The sequence below is a fragment of the Lampetra fluviatilis genome, chromosome 18, assembly GCF_964198595.1.
Source record: "Lampetra fluviatilis chromosome 18, kcLamFluv1.1, whole genome shotgun sequence".
Taxonomy (NCBI): domain Eukaryota; kingdom Metazoa; phylum Chordata; class Hyperoartia; order Petromyzontiformes; family Petromyzontidae; genus Lampetra; species Lampetra fluviatilis.
Window position 1 is genome coordinate 3,318,211 of NC_136292.1, and position 18,420 is coordinate 3,336,630.

At 41.3% G+C, this 18,420-nt stretch overlaps 1 protein-coding gene across 5 annotated transcripts in view; it reads left to right on the top strand.

Annotated features, from left to right (window-relative positions):
* Positions 1–11,919: 11,919 nt before the first annotated feature.
* KATNBL1 (katanin regulatory subunit B1 like 1) overlaps positions 11,920–18,420 on the top strand; it is a 30,813-nt gene continuing 24,312 nt past the window's right edge. For 2 of the 5 annotated variants that reach the window (XM_078864358.1, XM_078864355.1), the window contains exons 1-9: positions 11,924–12,123; positions 13,321–13,466; positions 14,101–14,150; positions 14,247–14,326; positions 15,264–15,580; positions 16,168–16,283; positions 16,409–16,459; positions 17,061–17,150; positions 18,086–18,193. In XM_078864358.1, the coding sequence (XP_078720484.1) occupies positions 13,338–13,466; positions 14,101–14,150; positions 14,247–14,326; positions 15,264–15,580; positions 16,168–16,283; positions 16,409–16,459; positions 17,061–17,150; positions 18,086–18,193 (941 nt within the window). In that variant the 5' untranslated portion in view covers positions 11,924–12,123; positions 13,321–13,337. Of the gene's footprint in view, positions 12,124–13,320; positions 13,467–14,100; positions 14,151–14,246; positions 14,327–15,263; positions 15,581–16,167; positions 16,284–16,408; positions 16,460–17,060; positions 17,151–18,085; positions 18,194–18,420 lie in introns of all 5 variants that reach the window. The other 3 variants (XM_078864356.1, XM_078864357.1, XM_078864354.1) reach the window with 2 other exon arrangements.

The following is an 18,420-nucleotide window of genomic DNA, read 5'->3' on the forward strand; positions in this document are numbered from 1 at the left end:
AATCCGATTGATGCCAGAACATGTCTCTTGCCTTCCGCGTCACTTCTAATTTGTGGCGATACAAGGACTTGTATGGTTGGAAATCGTTTTCACATTCGCAGTTCATCTTAGAAAAAAAAGTCAAAATGAAGAAACGTAATGCATGACGGATGGCCGAGAGCAGGTCACTGAAAAATCATCGAGTTAGGCACCCAACCCGTTGATGTCGCATTTGAACTGTGCAGCAGTTGCAGAATATGACAAAATGAAGCACCACGCCACTTGGGGTCATATTTACGGCACGGTGTGACAGCAAGAATGACGTTAGTCACAGTGATGTCTTAAATTTTAACTTAGCTATGAATAGTGCCGATTAGTGTCCTTTGTTTGCATTCACCTAAAAACAGTGGCAACGTAACAGAAGCGCTGTGGGGTTTCACGGCATATATAGCTAGCAGATGGGCCTGCAGACGTGAAGTTGCTCCAAAAGCAGAGAAGTTATGTTAAAAAGAGCACACTTTGACATGTTTGGAACAAGTGAGCATTGGATGCAGTTTTTCAAGAGGTGGGATCATGGCTGAATATGAAATGACACCAACACGTTTCTCAAAAATGTTGCAATATGCCAACATGCCAAATGTAATACGAATAAAATCGTTTCGTTATTGTGTTTATTTACTCAGTGTTTATATCAGTTTGCGCGTCAGAGCCACGATGTACTCTTCATGCTGTTGCCTTTGACATGGATCACATCAATTACCAGTTGCATCTTTTTTTGCAGAAAACTGATGAGAATTGGTTATGTTCGTTAAAAACAATTCTAAATGTTTTATCCTGATGGTGCACACGGTGTGTGTCATGACAAGATGTATCCTTCTGGATCTGTCACATTATAATATGACCCACGGAAGAAGATAATCCAGAGCTAATGCTGACATCCCTGTCAAGTGATCTGTGGTCTTTTAAATCCTTTATATTAAGTTCACTTGCTTGCTTGCGCGCTTACGACCGTGCAAATCTTTTGGTCGTTTTTTAACCCACTTCCCGTGATCCAATCGAGCTGACATTTTGCACACAGGCTCGTTGTGCGTGACAATGTATTTTCGTGCATTTTTTTTTACAAACTTGTACACTTTTTAGGAAAAAATAAATTATATTTAATTACCAATTGCTTAATGGTGGCAGGCAATCATCTGACCCATAGGTGGCAGCCATCTCAAGCCAGAGGACGAGAGGACTCTAGCCGCCACGCATATAAAGGATTTATAGTGAAAAACTTAGTTTTTACGGGTTAATTTTTTCACACTTCCTCTGGCACTGAGAATAATGTCCGTCACGTGACAAACCGATTTTTGTAAATCTGACAACTGATATTTAGCCAAGTGCCGAACCCAAGTGAATGTGATGACGTTTTTTTTATGTACAATAATTGGTGTTCAAGTTGAGACCATCAACTCACTAGACTGGATAACCCATTTGAATCACAGACGGCTGCCCGGATTTAAACACAGGATCTCAACGAGGGCAGCTCAGAATTCTGACCTATGAGCCACCCGGTCACCTTGGGTTATGTTTTTTGCGTAGGCCAATATTTTTAGCCAAGGCTATCCCGTATAACCATTGGAAATGGTCAATTTAAAATGTACTCAATCCGATATGATCCGGATCGTTTTTAAACGTGTTTTTGAGGTTGCTTGGTTACTTATAATCAGAACAGTCAGCCAGCTTCACTGAGAACCCAGGTTCGAATCCAATGTTCAGCCACTTGTGATTAAAGCAAATGATCGGGTATAATTAGATGATGGTCTTAGCCTACCCACGAATGACCACACAAAAGCCATACATTTAAATGTGTATTTTTTTACTAATTTGACAACATTTCAACTCTGAGAGATCAAATAATTGATCAACATCTCGACAGCAGAATGTGTGGGTAGAGATGGCGCTTTGATTTCAGAAGTAGTTCTGTCATATCTACTTCCATGGGCTGTTCTCTAACATGGGGTAAAGGGGCTGTTGGGTAAGCCTTTCTCAACTAAGATATCGTCATCTCATGAGACGGCATTGATGCTACAATTAAATTAAGGAAAAGACAAAAACATAAACACATTCTTTAAATGTCCCTGGCATCAAACGAAATCTATATTTTCTGACGCAGACTGCTCTTGACCAACCCCCGCACCTCCGATTTGCGCGGTTGGCTACATACGGTGCGAAAGAAATTCAACATACATACATAATATTACAAACATTCTTCCCATATCTTCATTATAAATCAAATTGTCTCAGTAGATTCATACCTGGTAAAATGGATTGCATAAAACTATACGAATAAATAGTTAATCTCATTTTAATCTCATTTAATTTAATTTATTTTTTTATTACTGAAATAACCAGGCTACAGTCTACATTACAGACTGCCAGTACGCTCACTGAGTTTAATAACCATTGCTACAGTCTACATTATAGAATGCCAATACGCTCACCAAGCTTAAAACACAGGCTACAGTCTACATTATATACTGCCAGTACACTCACCGAGGTTAAGAACCAGGCTACAGTCTACATTATAGACTGCCAGTACACTCACTCCGATTAAGAACCAGGCTACATTCTACATTATAGACTGCCAGTACACTCACTCCGATTAAGAACCAGGCTACAGTCTACATTATAGACTGCCAGTACACTCACTCCGATTAAGAACCAGGCTACAGTCTACATTAGCGGGTTTTTTTGTGTTTTATTGTTTTAATTTTATTTTTATCATTTTTATCTTTATTCACTTTATTTTTTTTATTATATCTACGTGACTTTACCGAAAGAACCAAAGGATATGAATTCCTGCAGTCACGAAAGTTTTAAGTCAAAATCATACCAAACTCGTGTTGTTTCATTATAATTAACATTACCACCCCTTGTAAAGGTTTATATTGAGAGCTCAATCCTAAATGATGATCTAATCCCACATCAGTGTGAAGGGAGACAAATACAGCAGGGTGTTTTGCTGTCCGTGCTACAGTACATGCTATGCCAACCTAATAGCATGTACTACCCACAGTATTGTATACACGCCAACGTATATCCTGAGTAAAAAATTCGGCTTTAATACATTCGACTATAGTGCGGCGTGACTGATGTAAGGTGTAAGGAAGTTCTTGAAAGGACATACAGCTGAAATTTGGCATGTATATAGTTGTGTCCATGCTTATGATACAAATAATGCAATACTGTTATCATTCACAGCCCTTTGCCAATCCGCTGCCGAATGAGGGCCTCCCCATGCCATGTTGGTCATGGGGTTTTGTTTGATGAAACTTCATCATTAAGTGGTAAACATGTTCATGAAATGGGCGCTCAGGATCGGTTCAGATATAACTTACCGCCGATGTTGCCCATGGCGGTGGTCAGAACCGGCCCTAGACCTTTGGGGGCCCTAAGCAAAATTTGGTTGGAGGCCCCTTTGATGTATGATTTTTTTCACCCACTAGCTAGCAGTTACTCTAGGGGGCCCTCTGCTGGCCACGGGGCCCTTTGCAATTGCAAGGGTCGCTTAGTGGTTGGGCCGGCTCTGGCGGTGGTTTAGAAAACTCAGGTTGCTGGGTTCATAACACAGTCCGCAAACCACTGAGCCACCGCCCTTCCTGTCTGTGATAATAACCCAACCATTTCGAAAGCCAACGCTGTCAAATATGGGCCCACGGAAATGATGGCCGAGAGGTTCATTGGTTTCACGTATAGGACATGGTTAGTCTAAAGTTGTGAATTATTTTAAGTGGTAAACACTTTTAAAAATATGGAATCCACATTATTAACGAATCGAGTAAGTGACCTTCAGTCGCGTGTGATGCAAATCCTACTGCAGGTCGCTAATCGTTGTACAAAACCAACTTTAGGCTATTTTGTTGCAGAAAAGACAAATCAAATGAGGACTAGGTTAATCGGTTCTCCATATCAGTCTCAGAGGTCCAACGGCATGCAAAACATAGGCATCTGCTTTGGATATCGCTGGGTTCAAAACACATTCCTGGTAGGAACGTTGGGTTGATCGGTCAATGGCCAGGGTCAACGGCGGCGTCGTGTATTCCGCAAATATGCCCGACTGTGAGGGCGGGCACAAGCCGGCGTGAGTAGGTTAAACGTTGAGTTTTATAAGGGCACCACGGGGTGACCAGCCACTCCCCACCCAGCCCCACCCCTCCCACTCCCCACCCAGCCCCACCCTCCCCACCCAGCCCCTCCCCACCCAGCCCCTCCCCACCCTCCCCTCCCCACCCAGCTCCACCCTCCCCACCCAGCCCCTCCCCACCCTCCCCTCCCCACCCAGCCCTCCCCACCATGCCCCTCCCTGCACGACGGACACAATCTCCTGTGGGCTGGTGTAACCAGGAGGTTCCTACCAGTATAATGGTTGTCTTGGTTGTTTTCCCTTTTGAGCAATAAACCAAAATAGGCCAAAGTTATATAGTGGCCACTGTTAGATTGTGACAAATACAAATACCGAGTCTGACTGTTATGAATCATAATTTAGTTTTGGGGTCACATCGCGCAAGTAAAATGCCAATGTGTGTTGTACACCATCCTCCACCTGACACAGCCAAATACGTAAAATTGTCACGTGGACTGCCACTTAGGTATTGCTTTAGCACTCCGGAGTGTATTAAAGTAGTCAGCAGTCATACATTGGCACGTTTGCTCATCATAATTTCGTTCGTGAAATCCACCGTGTTAAATGTTAGTCCCAATTGTTGTTGGTACCTGATATGCCAGGAATTTGGAAAATATATGAATTTGCCAAATGACCCAGAACGCATGGAAATTCGTCATACATCTAAAATCTACGCAGGCTTGAGCCTGGACAATGCTTGGATGAGCGGCCACCATGAACATCCAGATTGCTGTAGGCTGCTGTAGGCTGCTGCAGGCACCAGAGGGCAGTGCAACTAAATTAATTGTTCTACTCAACTGTAGCTCTTGGGCCCCCAAGACTCGTAAACCCCCGCCTTCGCCCAGCCACGCTGAACAGCGTGGTGAAGGATGGTAACATAACCATCACGGCCTACACCACGGGGAGAGGCCCATAATCCAGCAGTGGATTGGCAGAAGGGCTATGCATGTTGTATCAACGAATCCAGTGTATAAAATCCGCATTGATGCAATAGCTGCAATAGTTAAAAAAAAAAATCAAGAAACGAGACGTTATAAGTCGGTGAAATAGAGTAAAATAAAGTGACGTTTTCACCAATTAAAAACTTGGGTTGCTTTACCGTATGTTGTTATTTGAACGTTAAGTTCTGACGCTTAATCCCACGTGATCAAATCGGCATGTAATTCTTGTCGAATGTATCCATCCTCTGTATGGGGTGATACTGCTCTCTAGTGGCAGTGCAACTTTCAAGGTGTTTCATATTCTTAGGTTTTTTCGGTAAAGTCACGTAGGTAAAACATTAAAATTAATGAAAGTATTATTTTATTTTACTTTTTTTTTACTTTCATTAATTTATTTTACTTTCATTAATTTTAATGTTTAACCTACGTGACTTTACCGAAAAAACCTAAGAATATGAATCCTTGCAGTCACGAAAGCTTCAAATCTAGAACTTTCAAGGTGCTTAAAATTGAGTTTCAGCCGAGCCAGCAGCACAGTTACAACTTTTTTTGTAAAGGAACAAAACAGGAAGACAGAATTACTCCACTTCCTGTTTACTTGTTTAACGTAGAAGCAAACATTTGCCTGAAATAATATCCTGCTCTTAATTTCTTACACTCGGCGTTTAGTGTGTTATGTTACCCCTGTCCAGATAGCTCAAGTCTTCAAATTGGGAAAATTAGCCGTAAATTACTCAATTGGGATGAGGCATTCCATCATCAAATTCGACTGGCGGACTAATGTTCCAGGTCACTCTTACAAATGAGACTATCCTGGTCTCTAGAGTTCTCACCCGGTTAAACAAAATACACTTCTTTGCCATGTTAGGGCTGTGCCCCTATTGCAGGAGGGAGATGAATTGTGACATCACAAGGCCGCGAGGGACTGCAACATGAGGAGGCATTCATCCTGAAGTGTAGTGGATCGAAAGTGACTGATGATAACAATAGGACAGAGCTTAATTGTATCTGTTTAAATATACATTAAACGTAAACACTGTAATCGGAGTTAATTATTGATTCAGTTTGTATTTGGATCAACCTGACCTTTGCAGCAACAAAATAAAATTAATGTAATAAGTTTGTTAAACTGATTGAGGGTGGATCGAAATGTGAACCAATCAATATTGGGTCACATCCTGATGGACAGTTTAAAATGTTCTATTAAATTTACAATGGCTGCTGGCCAAGTCACCCATGAAAAATAGCTGGCTAGCTCAACGGGCTTGACTCGAGCAAAAGACTTGTAATTTTGAGTCTAAATGATTTAAATGCGTAGATCATGTATGACTGTTTACCGACATAAAGCATTCGAATCCATTGTATTTTCCACGGTGGAAACAGATTGCAATCATCCAGCCTCTCATAAACCCAGGCCTACTAAAATGTATTTAGAAATTTTAAAAACCGTTCCCAAAGTACAATACACTGTCCTGAGATCGCGTGAAGACAGTAACAACATACTTTGCACACAGTGGAAATATAACATTTTCCGATGTGATTGATGACATAGTTATGATAACGACAAATGACAATTGACTACAGGATATGATTGAAAACCCTTAATGAAAAATGTTGCAAAGTTGGACTCAAGATAAATATTTTTATGCAGAGCACAATGTTCACTGAATATTTGGAGATACCTGTTGGATCGACACAACTGGAAGACACATCCGGATATGTGCTCTACACTTATACCAGTTCTTATAGGTGGGGTTAGGGGCCGTCCATAAATGACGTCACGCGATTTTGGACGATTTTTTACCCCCCCCCCTCATCACACGGCGTCACGAAAAGTCAGACCCACCCTCAAATATGACGTCACAAAGTTCTGCCCCCCCCCCCCCCCACAAAAAAAAAACATGCTTCAAATCGCTTTAAACTATTGTCATTGTAGTGCGTATTTAATATTGCGCTGCACTCTGATGTTGTAGGAGAAAACATTCATTAAAAAGTCTATTTAATTAAGTAGAACGCGTTGTCTATATTTATTTAAAGTTGCGCATTTTGATGTGACGTCACATTTCTCACCCCCCCCCTTGTCACACATCGTCACAAATGTCTGACCCCCTCCCCTAGGTGCGTGACGTCATTTATGGACGGCCCCTTATTTTATCATACTTCACCAGGCTGGTTAACAAAGATAGAGGCATGGGTGTGCAATGGACTTTTCGTCGCTTTAAGATGTCCTGTGTTCATATTTTGTTTGTTGCGGTTGCACCCGACTTAAGAGCCGCATGGCTCACTGGGCTATACCTAATAAATGAACTTGAACTTGAAGCATGGCTAACAGGGCTATACCTAATATAATGAAACTTGAAAGAAAAAAACTTGCACTGCCCTCTGCTGCCCACAACATAGCGTGGCCACACAGCATCGTGACAACCTTCCATTGTGGTCGCCCAGAAAAGCATGACCCACGATCAACGTTGCTTAGCGATTGATGTATTTGGCCATAGGCATCGTAATTAACTGCAACCTTATTATGCTGTATTTAAAATGTATCCCAATTCGTAAGAAATGTCAATCTATAGTTGATCAGCTGAAACGTAGATGTGATCGGGTCAGTTAGGAGACAATTAAACCTGAACTATCCATACTCTTTGGTCTTTTCGGTAAAGTCACGTAGGTAAAAAATAAAATAAATGAAAAGAACTAAATTAAATCACGACGTTTCGGGCGCAACACAAGCGTCCGTTATCAGACTGCATCAGCAATACGAATCCTTGCAGTCACGAAAGATTCAAATCTGAACTATCCACCCATTGTATACATCCTGATCACAGGGTGATCCAGATGTATTGTGATCCCCAATTAATTGACCCCTAACATGTTTTTTTCCTTTGCGTATTCATTTTTGTTTTAACAAAATCTTACATAAAAAAAATATTAAGTTTTACAGAGTTAAATAGGGGTCATAAGACACCTATACCACCATGTAGTGTATTTTAAGCCTGGGCAATGATTTATGACAAAATGTGCAATCAGACTCTGGCGCTTAGATACATCTTTCCGGTTCTTGGCTCATCATGATAAGCAGCACGCCATCGTGACCTTTGGCAAAAGTTGCGCCTGTATATTTCTGAACTCATGGGGGGTGGCGGGAGGAGCATAATACCCGCACTGTACAATATGTTTCAGGTGACTGGATATTAAATATTGATAGTTAGCAAATCGTGGAAAAAATGTTGTGCCCTGCCTGGGGCTAAAACAAAAAAGACCCACAAACTGGATAGTTTACTCACCCAGCTGAAACCCCTTCATTCACTTATCCTCCCCACGTTCATGCTCTTGCTATACCATACGTGGAAGTTTAATAATCTACACTATAGCAGTTATTTTTTAAAGATACAATCTCATGGAAAGGAAGCATGATTAACTAGATTACCAGGTTGCGTGGCTTCTTGTAACCTCGATTGTTTGTGAATTGTTGGGATGAATGCTGTATACACAGGGTGGGCAATAAATACCTGACACATTTATATTTAACATCGAAAGAGCAGCTTCATAGAAAATTAGAATATTTTTTATATAATGCAAAACTACAGCTTCAGGAGAATACTTTAGCTGATTATATTATAATATCGAAGTCTTAAAAAATGCCTTTAAAAAACCCACCATTTCCATGTATGTACAGGGTGGTCCAGATGTATTGTGACCCCGAAATGTATGCCCCACCGAACATTTTTTGCCCTTTGCATATTAATTTATGTTTTAAATAAAACTTTCTTCAAAAACATTAAGGGCATTAATTTGGGGTCACAATACATCTGAACCACTCTGTACGTTCAACTACGTAGTCAACCGTACTAATCGGAGGCGCAGCGGTGTGGGGGTGGGCACAAAAAGCTAAACACAAAAAGCAGTTCTAAAGAAATGAGTTTTGTCTGGTAGACAGTTTATTTAGTATACCAACACGAAAAGTAACCGGGCGTCGTTAAGTCCGTACTTCTAGCTGGCGATGGGACATCTTCCAAATCGTGAAATTAGATGATGTGGGAACGTCAGGGTTGACATTGATGAATGATCCCTGCTCGCTCGATATTTGTCCACTCTTCCATCTTATACAAGAGTCATTTATGTCCTGAAGTTAAATTATACATTACTTTAAAATGGTATTTCTCACCCACCCTGTATGAATAGCAAATTATTTATTTAATGTTACTCTTGTTTACCCAGAGAAAACCTCCAATAATCTATTGCCAAAAGGGTCCTACCAGGTTAGGGGGGGGGGCAATGATTGCTAACCCCCCCCCCCCCCCCGAGTAATTTGCAGGTACGGTGTTTTTTTCGCGTTGGGATACAATAGTTTGGTCCAATACCAGTTACAGTCTTCTTAGGTTTTTTCGGTAAAGTCACGTAGGTCAAAATTAATGAAAATAAAATAAAATAAAAAACAAAAATCACGACGTTTCGGAGGCAACACGAAACGTCGTGATTTTTGTTTTTTATTTTATTTTATTTTCATTAATTTTGACCTACGTGACTTTACCGAAAAAAACCTAAGATGATTCCTTGCAGTCACGAAAGCTTCAAATCTAGAACCAGTTACAGTGTTTGGGGGGTAGGCGGGAGGTTGCTTTAAACCAGAGAACTGGACATCTGTGAATACTGGACACGTGTTAATAAAAGGGAGCCGTGTCGCTCATCCTCCAGTAAAAATCTAATTCTGAACTCGGCGGAAATTGATGCCGTAAAAGCCACAAAACAGCTAAACCAAATCAATCATTAACACTACTTTATAACAACAAAAAACTACATATATTACGCATAAGTGTATAATGTTGTTTTTGCACCATTGGAACCTCCTTTGCCAGTAGCAAAATATGATAATTGTTTTTTTACCCTTTTTATCTGGCAACAAAAGCAATTATCATTGTTGTTTTTGGTTTATTTGGGCCCTTGACGTCTGGAATTGTCATGTTCAATACCAAATGCAGCGTAAACCTTCATGTTATATTATTCCAATATTGTAAACATTTATCAAATTGTTATTGGCAGTTGTCTCGGTTTTAATAGATTATTTTTGTTTATGTCATATGCAAGGAGAATCCGTATTTCCTGAATTAAAAAAAGTTGTGACGTCCGGCCTAGCATGTGACGTCACATTGCACAGACTGACGTCACACGGCTTGTGCTGAGCAAGCTTTTAAGGGGCCGTCCATAAATGACGTCACGCACCTAGGGGGGGGGGGGGTCAGGCATTTGTGACGATGGGGGGTGGGGTTGAGAAATGTCACATCAAAATGCGCAACATTAAATAAATATAGACAACACGTTCTACCCAATTAAATAGACGTTTTAATAAATGTTTTCTCCTACATCAGAGTGCAGCGCCACATTAAATACGCACTACAATGACAATAGTTGAAAAAAATTTTAAGCATTTTTAATTTTATTTGGGGGGGGGGGGGTGGGCAGAGGTTTGTGACGTCATATTTGAGGGGGGGGGGTCTGACTTTTTGTGACGCCGTGTGACGAAGGGGGGGGGTCAAAAATCATCCAAAATCGCGTGACGTCATTCATGGACGGCCCCTAAATAAAATTAACAGCGATTGCAGAAAAGCTTTAAATAAAATTAACACAATGTCAATAATGTTTCGTGGCTCCAGCCTGTGGAATTTCTGCCATTCATTTGTTTGTAATTAGCTTATTAAAAAATATAAAAGTTGTTAGGTTTTTAGACAATGCTGTATAATCAAATGACCAATAGAATTACCATTGTGTCACCATTGACCAATCAGGCGAGCCGTGACATATATTGACCACTATGACGTATTTGTAACAGCTTCTCTCATTGGTCTCCTTGCGGGATACGTCATCCCCAGATGTGGGTCGTGTATTTTACATTCTCCAATCCACCCAGTGTTGCTAGATCTGGAGGTTTTATCCTCCGGATATATAAGTTAACGTTTTCAATTATTTTTAATAGAACGTGCATGCTTTTTGTAAATACTCCATGTTTTCAAATTTGGTTTAAAACAAGGCACAATAATGACCAATCTATTAGCTTGGAAAAGTATTACATTAAGAATCAGAATCTTTATTTAGACTGGAGGAATCCGATTTAGCTATACATCTTCTAGAGGTTTACTTCAAAACAACCCCCTGTGTCAAATGTCTCAACACATTTAATTTTCACAATGTGAAGGTTGCATAACCTACACGTTCAGCGGTGAAATATTTAAAAAAATCCCTTTGAATTGGCAACTCGCAACGAAATACGAGTCATCTTCTTGGTTCTTTCGGTAAAGGCACGTAGAAGGGAAATAATAAAATAATAAAACAATAAAATAAAATATAAGAATAAATAAATACAATAAAAAATAATAAAAATACAACATAATAAAATATAATGAAAATATATATAATAAAAAAGAAATACGAGCCGCTTCGACTTTCTAAGCGTTTTGATTGGCTACCGCTCAACTCGTGCGCGTTCAGAGGGATTTGTGGAGCTTTTCGACTTCGAGGCGGAGCTATGTAGATGAGGGGGCGGGGCTTACACAGATGTGGGCGTGGCTACTCGCACGGGCGGGGAGCTTCCGCGCGGTAAGAGGCGGGAGCGAGGCCCAGTGGGGTGACGTCACGTAGAGGGGCGGAGCTCGAATGAGAGTGGGCTTAGCATGCGCATAAAGGGGCGGGGCTCACCAAATGAAGGGCGGGGCTTACATATAGCGGGGCGGGGCTTACCAAATAAAGGGGCGGGGCTTACATATAGTGGGGCGGGGCTTGCATATAGAGGGTCGGGGCTTACACATAGAGGGGCGGGGCTTACATATAGAGAGGCGGGGCTTGTTGTTGGTGGGCGTGGCTTGATCTGGCTGGGCGGAGCTGGCCGTCCTGGGCCCCCTCCATTGTCAAAGGCAGTGGTGGCGATCGGTCTTCATTCACTTTTGCCGGAATTAAAAACCTTTTTTTCTTATATTTTTTTGCAAAGCTGACCCTAATGACATTCTACAAATGAATGTGGAGGCCGACATCGTTCCGTGTGCGGTGAGAATTGCAATCTTTTACCGGTTGTTATATTTTTTATGCAATCGGCTATCTCATGTGATCCCTGCTCCCCTCTGTCCGCTGCCGTCATTTAAAGCCCTCTCTCTCTCCTCTCGCTCTTTGTGTAGCTCAGTTCGTACGGGCAGATGTCCTCAACCACACTGGTTGCATACGGCCACGCGGTTGTACAATTATGTACAATACTATGAACAACCTGAAGATTCTGTTGCAATACGTGTCTGGAAATGGGGGTTTTAAATGACGGCTATCCGGGGATGTGGCTTTTTCTCTAGTACGCGTTGTACCCTGCAAATGGATCGACCTTGACTGGTGGTCCTAATTGTGTCAGACGAGGATGCCTCGTGGCTAATGCCTTCTTGGCACAGGATTGGTAACAACGTGCATCTCTTATCGCTTGTGTGAATGCAGCGTGTTGTCATGTAATGTGCGCAATTCTGGTACATCTTGGGTGTGTTGGTGTAGCATTGTGCAGATGTGTTGTGTCGGTGCGTTCGCTTTGTTCGGCGGTTCAAACATATTCACGAGAATTTACATTTTACAGGGATTGTCCCTGTTAAAATTCGGTGCTGCCGTGGGGCATGTGGGGCATTTCGCTCCATTCATTCGACGGTTTTCAGTTTTAGACGAGACATTGCTGTACATTAATGTTTTTTTAGATTGTTTTTCGTTCCTTTCGCATTTCTAATCATTTATTCGAAGTGTAACATTTCCATTTGGCGAATTGACTTTCAGATCCCAATGATGCAGCACTTGCAACACGATTTCTTCCATGCAGTGTGGTATTACTGTACATATTCTGGGAACAGGTTAATTGGAAATGTAATATAACCCCAAAACAATGTATCTGGAGTCTCCCTCCAACCCTGCTTACTTTGTGCCAAATGGGCCACTAAGTGAGACGAGCGTGATGTGTAAAGTAATGTACAGTAGCCTACTGTAAATCCCCCTCTGTACATGTGGCACATCATAAGCCTGCATGAACCCACAGATAGAGCCGAGGGGATTGCACATGGTGTATCATTCTGCGCTCTCCTGAATGTTGCAGGTCCAGTAAGGTGTGTTTGTCAAGAGGCCCCCAATAATACCCCTTGAGGCTGTGACAAGGCGGTCGGGAGAAAGAGTTGCTGTGTATGGCAGCGGCATCGGATGTGATGATGGATCGATGTTCTCTCGCAGGCGGCAGGGGGTGTGTGATGATGGCATCTGGAGCGAAGCGTGGAAAAGGAAGGACGAGACAAACCTTGAAATCTGTGCCAATTTCAGAAATAGAGAAATGCAAGTTTCCCCGTCTTACTATTGCCAAGGATGACAAGATTATGAAGGCAAGCAATACCTCTTAATGTTACATATATAGGCATTCATCGGGGCAATGATGTGGGCAGCAGATGACCATAATTATTTGATCCCACAACTCTGTTCCTCCATCGCCTACACCAGGGGTCGGCAACCAAAATAACAAGAAGAGCCATTTCTTTCCAATTCGGTACAAAATTCAGTATTTCAAGAGCCGCAATGCATCTATGTACATACTGTACATACGTACATATCGTCAAGAAGCAGCCCGTAAAGAGCCGCATGCGGCTCCGGAGCCGTAGGTTGCCGACCCCTGGCCTACACCAACCCACACGGACCAGCACCGTGAAGTTTGAGAAAATAACCCCCATGACCTTTACGGTGTGGAGAGGCCATCATCCAGCAGTGGATTGACAAAACACTGTAAAGTTCATGGACATTTTCAAGTAAAGGAATATGTTGTTCTTATGATATGTGGTCGTCACATGTTTTACAATCCAAGTCTATTGCTTTCCAATTTAAATGAACATGCCTCGTTTACGAATCTTACATTCATCAAGCCTTTCTACCAAAACAAAGGTATCTGATTACAATTGAAATATACATTTCTACAACAACGTTTAAACATTACAAACATAATGCCTGAATTCTCTATGCCTGCAGATTTCTCATTCTCCATATGAAGACAAACTCAACTTAAAGGAAAAAAAGCGGTAAGAAAGATTTTTACCTTCATGATTTTCTGAGTTTTACATTTGTCGTAAACTATTTGTTGTAAAGCATATGTGTACTGTTTTGTTTTTTTGCAGTAAAACAATCAAAGGTTTGAATATAATCAAGGGTTCACCATCTTCTCTGGTGCAACCTACATTGGGAAAAACATATAGAGGTAAGAATATTGGTGCTTTTTTATAGTGGTGCCTATGTTATGAGCAAAACTCTCCTCATATATTATGCTAGTGATTGAAATCGTTTTAAAAAGGAATGCGGTAGATGCATTCCTAAAAAGTGGTGCGTTAAGTGATACATTTCTGGACTGAATCACATTTGCACAATAAAATCAGTCTGCAATCATCCCTTGGTGGGATTAAAAAAACTGAGATGAGGATACGCCGAGTACTGTATCGTTCCGCGTACTGTAAGATAGCGCGCAGCTTAGGAAAGTAGTTGACTGCTCAGAAACTATGTTAGAACGGGCGCGTTCAACGTTATGCAAAAAGTGTTCCTTCATAGAAGAACTTTTATAGAAAAACTCGTATGCAAACGCGTTAAGCGAGGATTAATCGCACATACAGAGGATGCCGGTTCAATCACCCACCACGTGCATTTACAAAAGTGTTTTTAAAATCCCCTGCCCTTGTCCATCCAGGAGTATAAATGAGTACACGAAAGTTGGTCGACAGGTCGCGTTTGGTGGGATAAAGTCGAGATACTCGCCCCTTTTACAAGTGTGGAAGAGTAGGACAAATTTCCTCTAGATGGGCTCTTAAGGTCCCACGAATGGAGGCCTTTGTGCTAGTAGTGGTTTGAGCAAGAAACTGTAGGGCTGCAACTTAACCTGTTACGTATGTATGTTTGACTTATTTCGCACCGTACGTAGCCAACCTTCCTAATCGGAGGTGCGATAAGTAATGTCGAAGTAACAGCTCTTTTACAGAAAAATTGTCGACAGGTTATTCACAAGTGTTAACAAGTCCGGAGTTTTTGCAGTAACAAGTACCAATTGTTATCGGACAAATAGGGCTGTATTATCTGAAGGATCCCGCATACCTTCCTAGAATGTGCAAAGATTGCACTTTCTTTTCTCCTGTTCTTCCTGCTCACAGTGGTGAAATTGAAGCACGGTCCATACAGAGAACACATTGAAGGAGCGTGCCTGGAGCCCGTGTTAGAGCTGAAGAATTCACCTGTTCAGGAGACTGATTTCGACTCGGACTGGTCGATGGCTGAAAAAGAGAACGAGATCTCCCACGCGTCGGCCAGCAGTGGCGGCAGCAGTGGTGAAGGACGTACGTTTGCGCCCCATGACGGGCTGGCTAACAACGTCGCGGATGGGCACTTGTGGCCTGTAATTGGTAGAGCGTGCCTGTCGGATGTGACAGCTGAGAGAAGCAGAGCATTGGAGCAATATATCATTGAAGAGGTGAGTGCGCAGCTCAAAACGAGGCCATGGTAATTAAAATCAAGTCACCCTCGTTTCAAAAACGTTTACGGTGATGTCTATGTATTGTGATAAAGTTGTGTTTCAAATCCTAGTTTGTCACCTCTGCAACATGCTAAACATTTTTTTTAAGAAATATGTTTGATTGCCTGTACAGTAAAACCTTGGATTGCGAGCATAATTCCTTCCGGAAACGTGTTTGTAATCCAAAGCACTCGTATATCAGTTGTGATCACGTGACGCTTGGCAGACAAAGCATATACGTACTACTCGTATTGCAAGACCTCGCTCGTTTATTAAATTTATATTTATTTTAAAAATTTTGCTCATCTTGCAAAACACTCGCAGACCAAGTTACTCGCAATCCAAGCTTTTACTGTATTAATTTCACAACATAAAACACTAGGTAACTGCCCCTATGTAATGCTGGTATACGAAAATAAATTGTCACGATAAAACTGGTCTTGTAAAATGTTTGTCTTATTTTTTATTGAGCATTTTTATAATGAACCTCAAAAAGGTGTTTATTTCCTTAAAGCGTAAACTTGTTATCATTTTTCGTTTCCCAGATAACTCAGGAACATGAAGACATGATGCAGGTTCTATCTGACTACCAGCTCAAACTAGATGCAGCTTTAACCTTCTGGAAACGCAACCCTGCTGACTTGGTCTCTTATCTCTTTAGGTGGGCACGTATATCAGCTGGATATCAGCATTCAGAACTTTAAAAAAAACAATATCCTAAGCTCTTTGAAAGGTATGCATTCATCATTGCAAATGCTATTAACACATGCCTCGATTTCTCCGCAGGGTACGTGACTTGAGCGTAGCTGCTAATTGCATCGGAATCATAACGAAAAGGTGATGACATCCCATAATTAACATCTTAAAACTGACCTGAGTGAATGCTTGATAAGACGATGCTTTATTTCCATATAATATGGACATACAATGTAAATATTTTACAGTAGATTTGGAGCAATTTCTGGCAGTGATTCGATGAGTTGTCACAATTCATTGCATCTTATTATTTGTATTATACAACAGTGACCGCTACCACCTCTAGTTGCTGCAGGGGCGACATGAACCCATGACATACAATTTTTGTTCATAAAATAAATGTTTATTATTATACAGGTCCTTTGATGTATAATCTTAAGCTAATTCATCTTTATTAATCGCAGTGTTCCACCCCTACTTCGTAGTGAATAACACTGGTTTATACTGTTTTATTACAATTTTTCCCATACTAAAAATATCTCAAGTAGTCTTGGTCATTTTTGTTAAAGCACTTGTTGAAAATATTTCGGGAAGCTATTTTTCAAACATCTCCGAATTGTGCATTTTTATAAGCCTTAACAGAGAGTTGTTGAATGCATATTGAGATTATAATAATAATGCATTAAAGCCCTGTAGATGGGCCTTCTAAATGTGCAGTGCTGTGCATTTGTATCCCTGCTAGCCTGAAAGAGAACAGAGAACTACAGCCGCTGGGAGCCTGTGTGGAGCTGTTACCACTGATTGACGCCCTGCTCAACAGCAGATATGAACAGTAAGCTCCGTATAATCTACTTTCTTCTTTTCATTATGATTCAAACTGGTAACCCGAGCTTGTACCTGTACAGCCCATTAATCCACTGCTGGATTAGTCAATCCACTACCCACACCGTGCAAGTCGTTGGGGTTGTTTGACCATACCTCATCACACTGGTCTTGGGAAGCATAGACTTTGGGGCATTGTACAGTACAATTATTGAGTTTGTTTCACTGTCTTCTGCTGGCAACATAGCCCCCGGCTGCTTAAAATACCTGTTTTGTGCATGATGGTCACCCATACATGTGCTATTCAGGCTTAGATTCAGATCTTACGAGACTGGGCACATTCCGGATGATAGGTCATAGGCAAAAACACAATATAGTGTCATAACTCAAAGCCTGACAAACCACACCTTTACCAGTCGCTGATCGTGCCCAATCAGTCAGCTTCGAGCTTCATACCTTGAAATATTTTTTGAGAGTTTTCAAGTGTCACCATTCCTTAAGCTACTTCATCATGCATGTTTACAATTGTGTCACGGTTTAAAGACAGAAAAACATTGATTTTAGGAAATGTTTCCATAAATTGCACATCATTAAAACCTCTCATAGCTTCGGACAATGATTGTTGTACAAATTCACAAAATATTGTGATTATCACTGGAGAGTAAACCTATATTCATACATACTCAGTAAAATTGTAAGGGTGCACACAATAAATTTATTATAATGATGCATATAACAATGTTTTGTCACATTTTTCAAGAACTGATTTTTTTGTTACAAAGTAATGAAACCACCTAAGTGATCCTAAACACGAGGTCAGGGGGGGTAGTTGTCATCAGCTGCACTTGAAATGAGTTCCCGACTTAGCCCTCTGCTTGCAAGGATCAATAGAACCTGCCAATACTTGTCGTTTCACCCAGAGTGTTGCTACTGCTCTCCTTCCAGCTACAACCTCACTGCCCTCGAGTGGCTCGAGGCTGTCCTTAAGCAGTGGAAGACAGTGCTGTCTGTAGATACCAATGGGAGGGACAACCAAGTGTATTTTGATGAAAGGTATGACAATGGTTATGTATGCGCTGTTTGCTTTACTCAGGATTGCCACTAAATATGGTTATGTCTATGTTTACTGGCAACTGTTGGATTATTTTTGTTAGAAATATGCCTTTGTCACTGGACAAACATGGCCAGTCATTGTTTTACTCCTACAAACTACAGGTCTGTCACCCGCTGATAAAATAGTGTGTATACAAACAATGCTTCAGCATTGCACGGCATGTAGA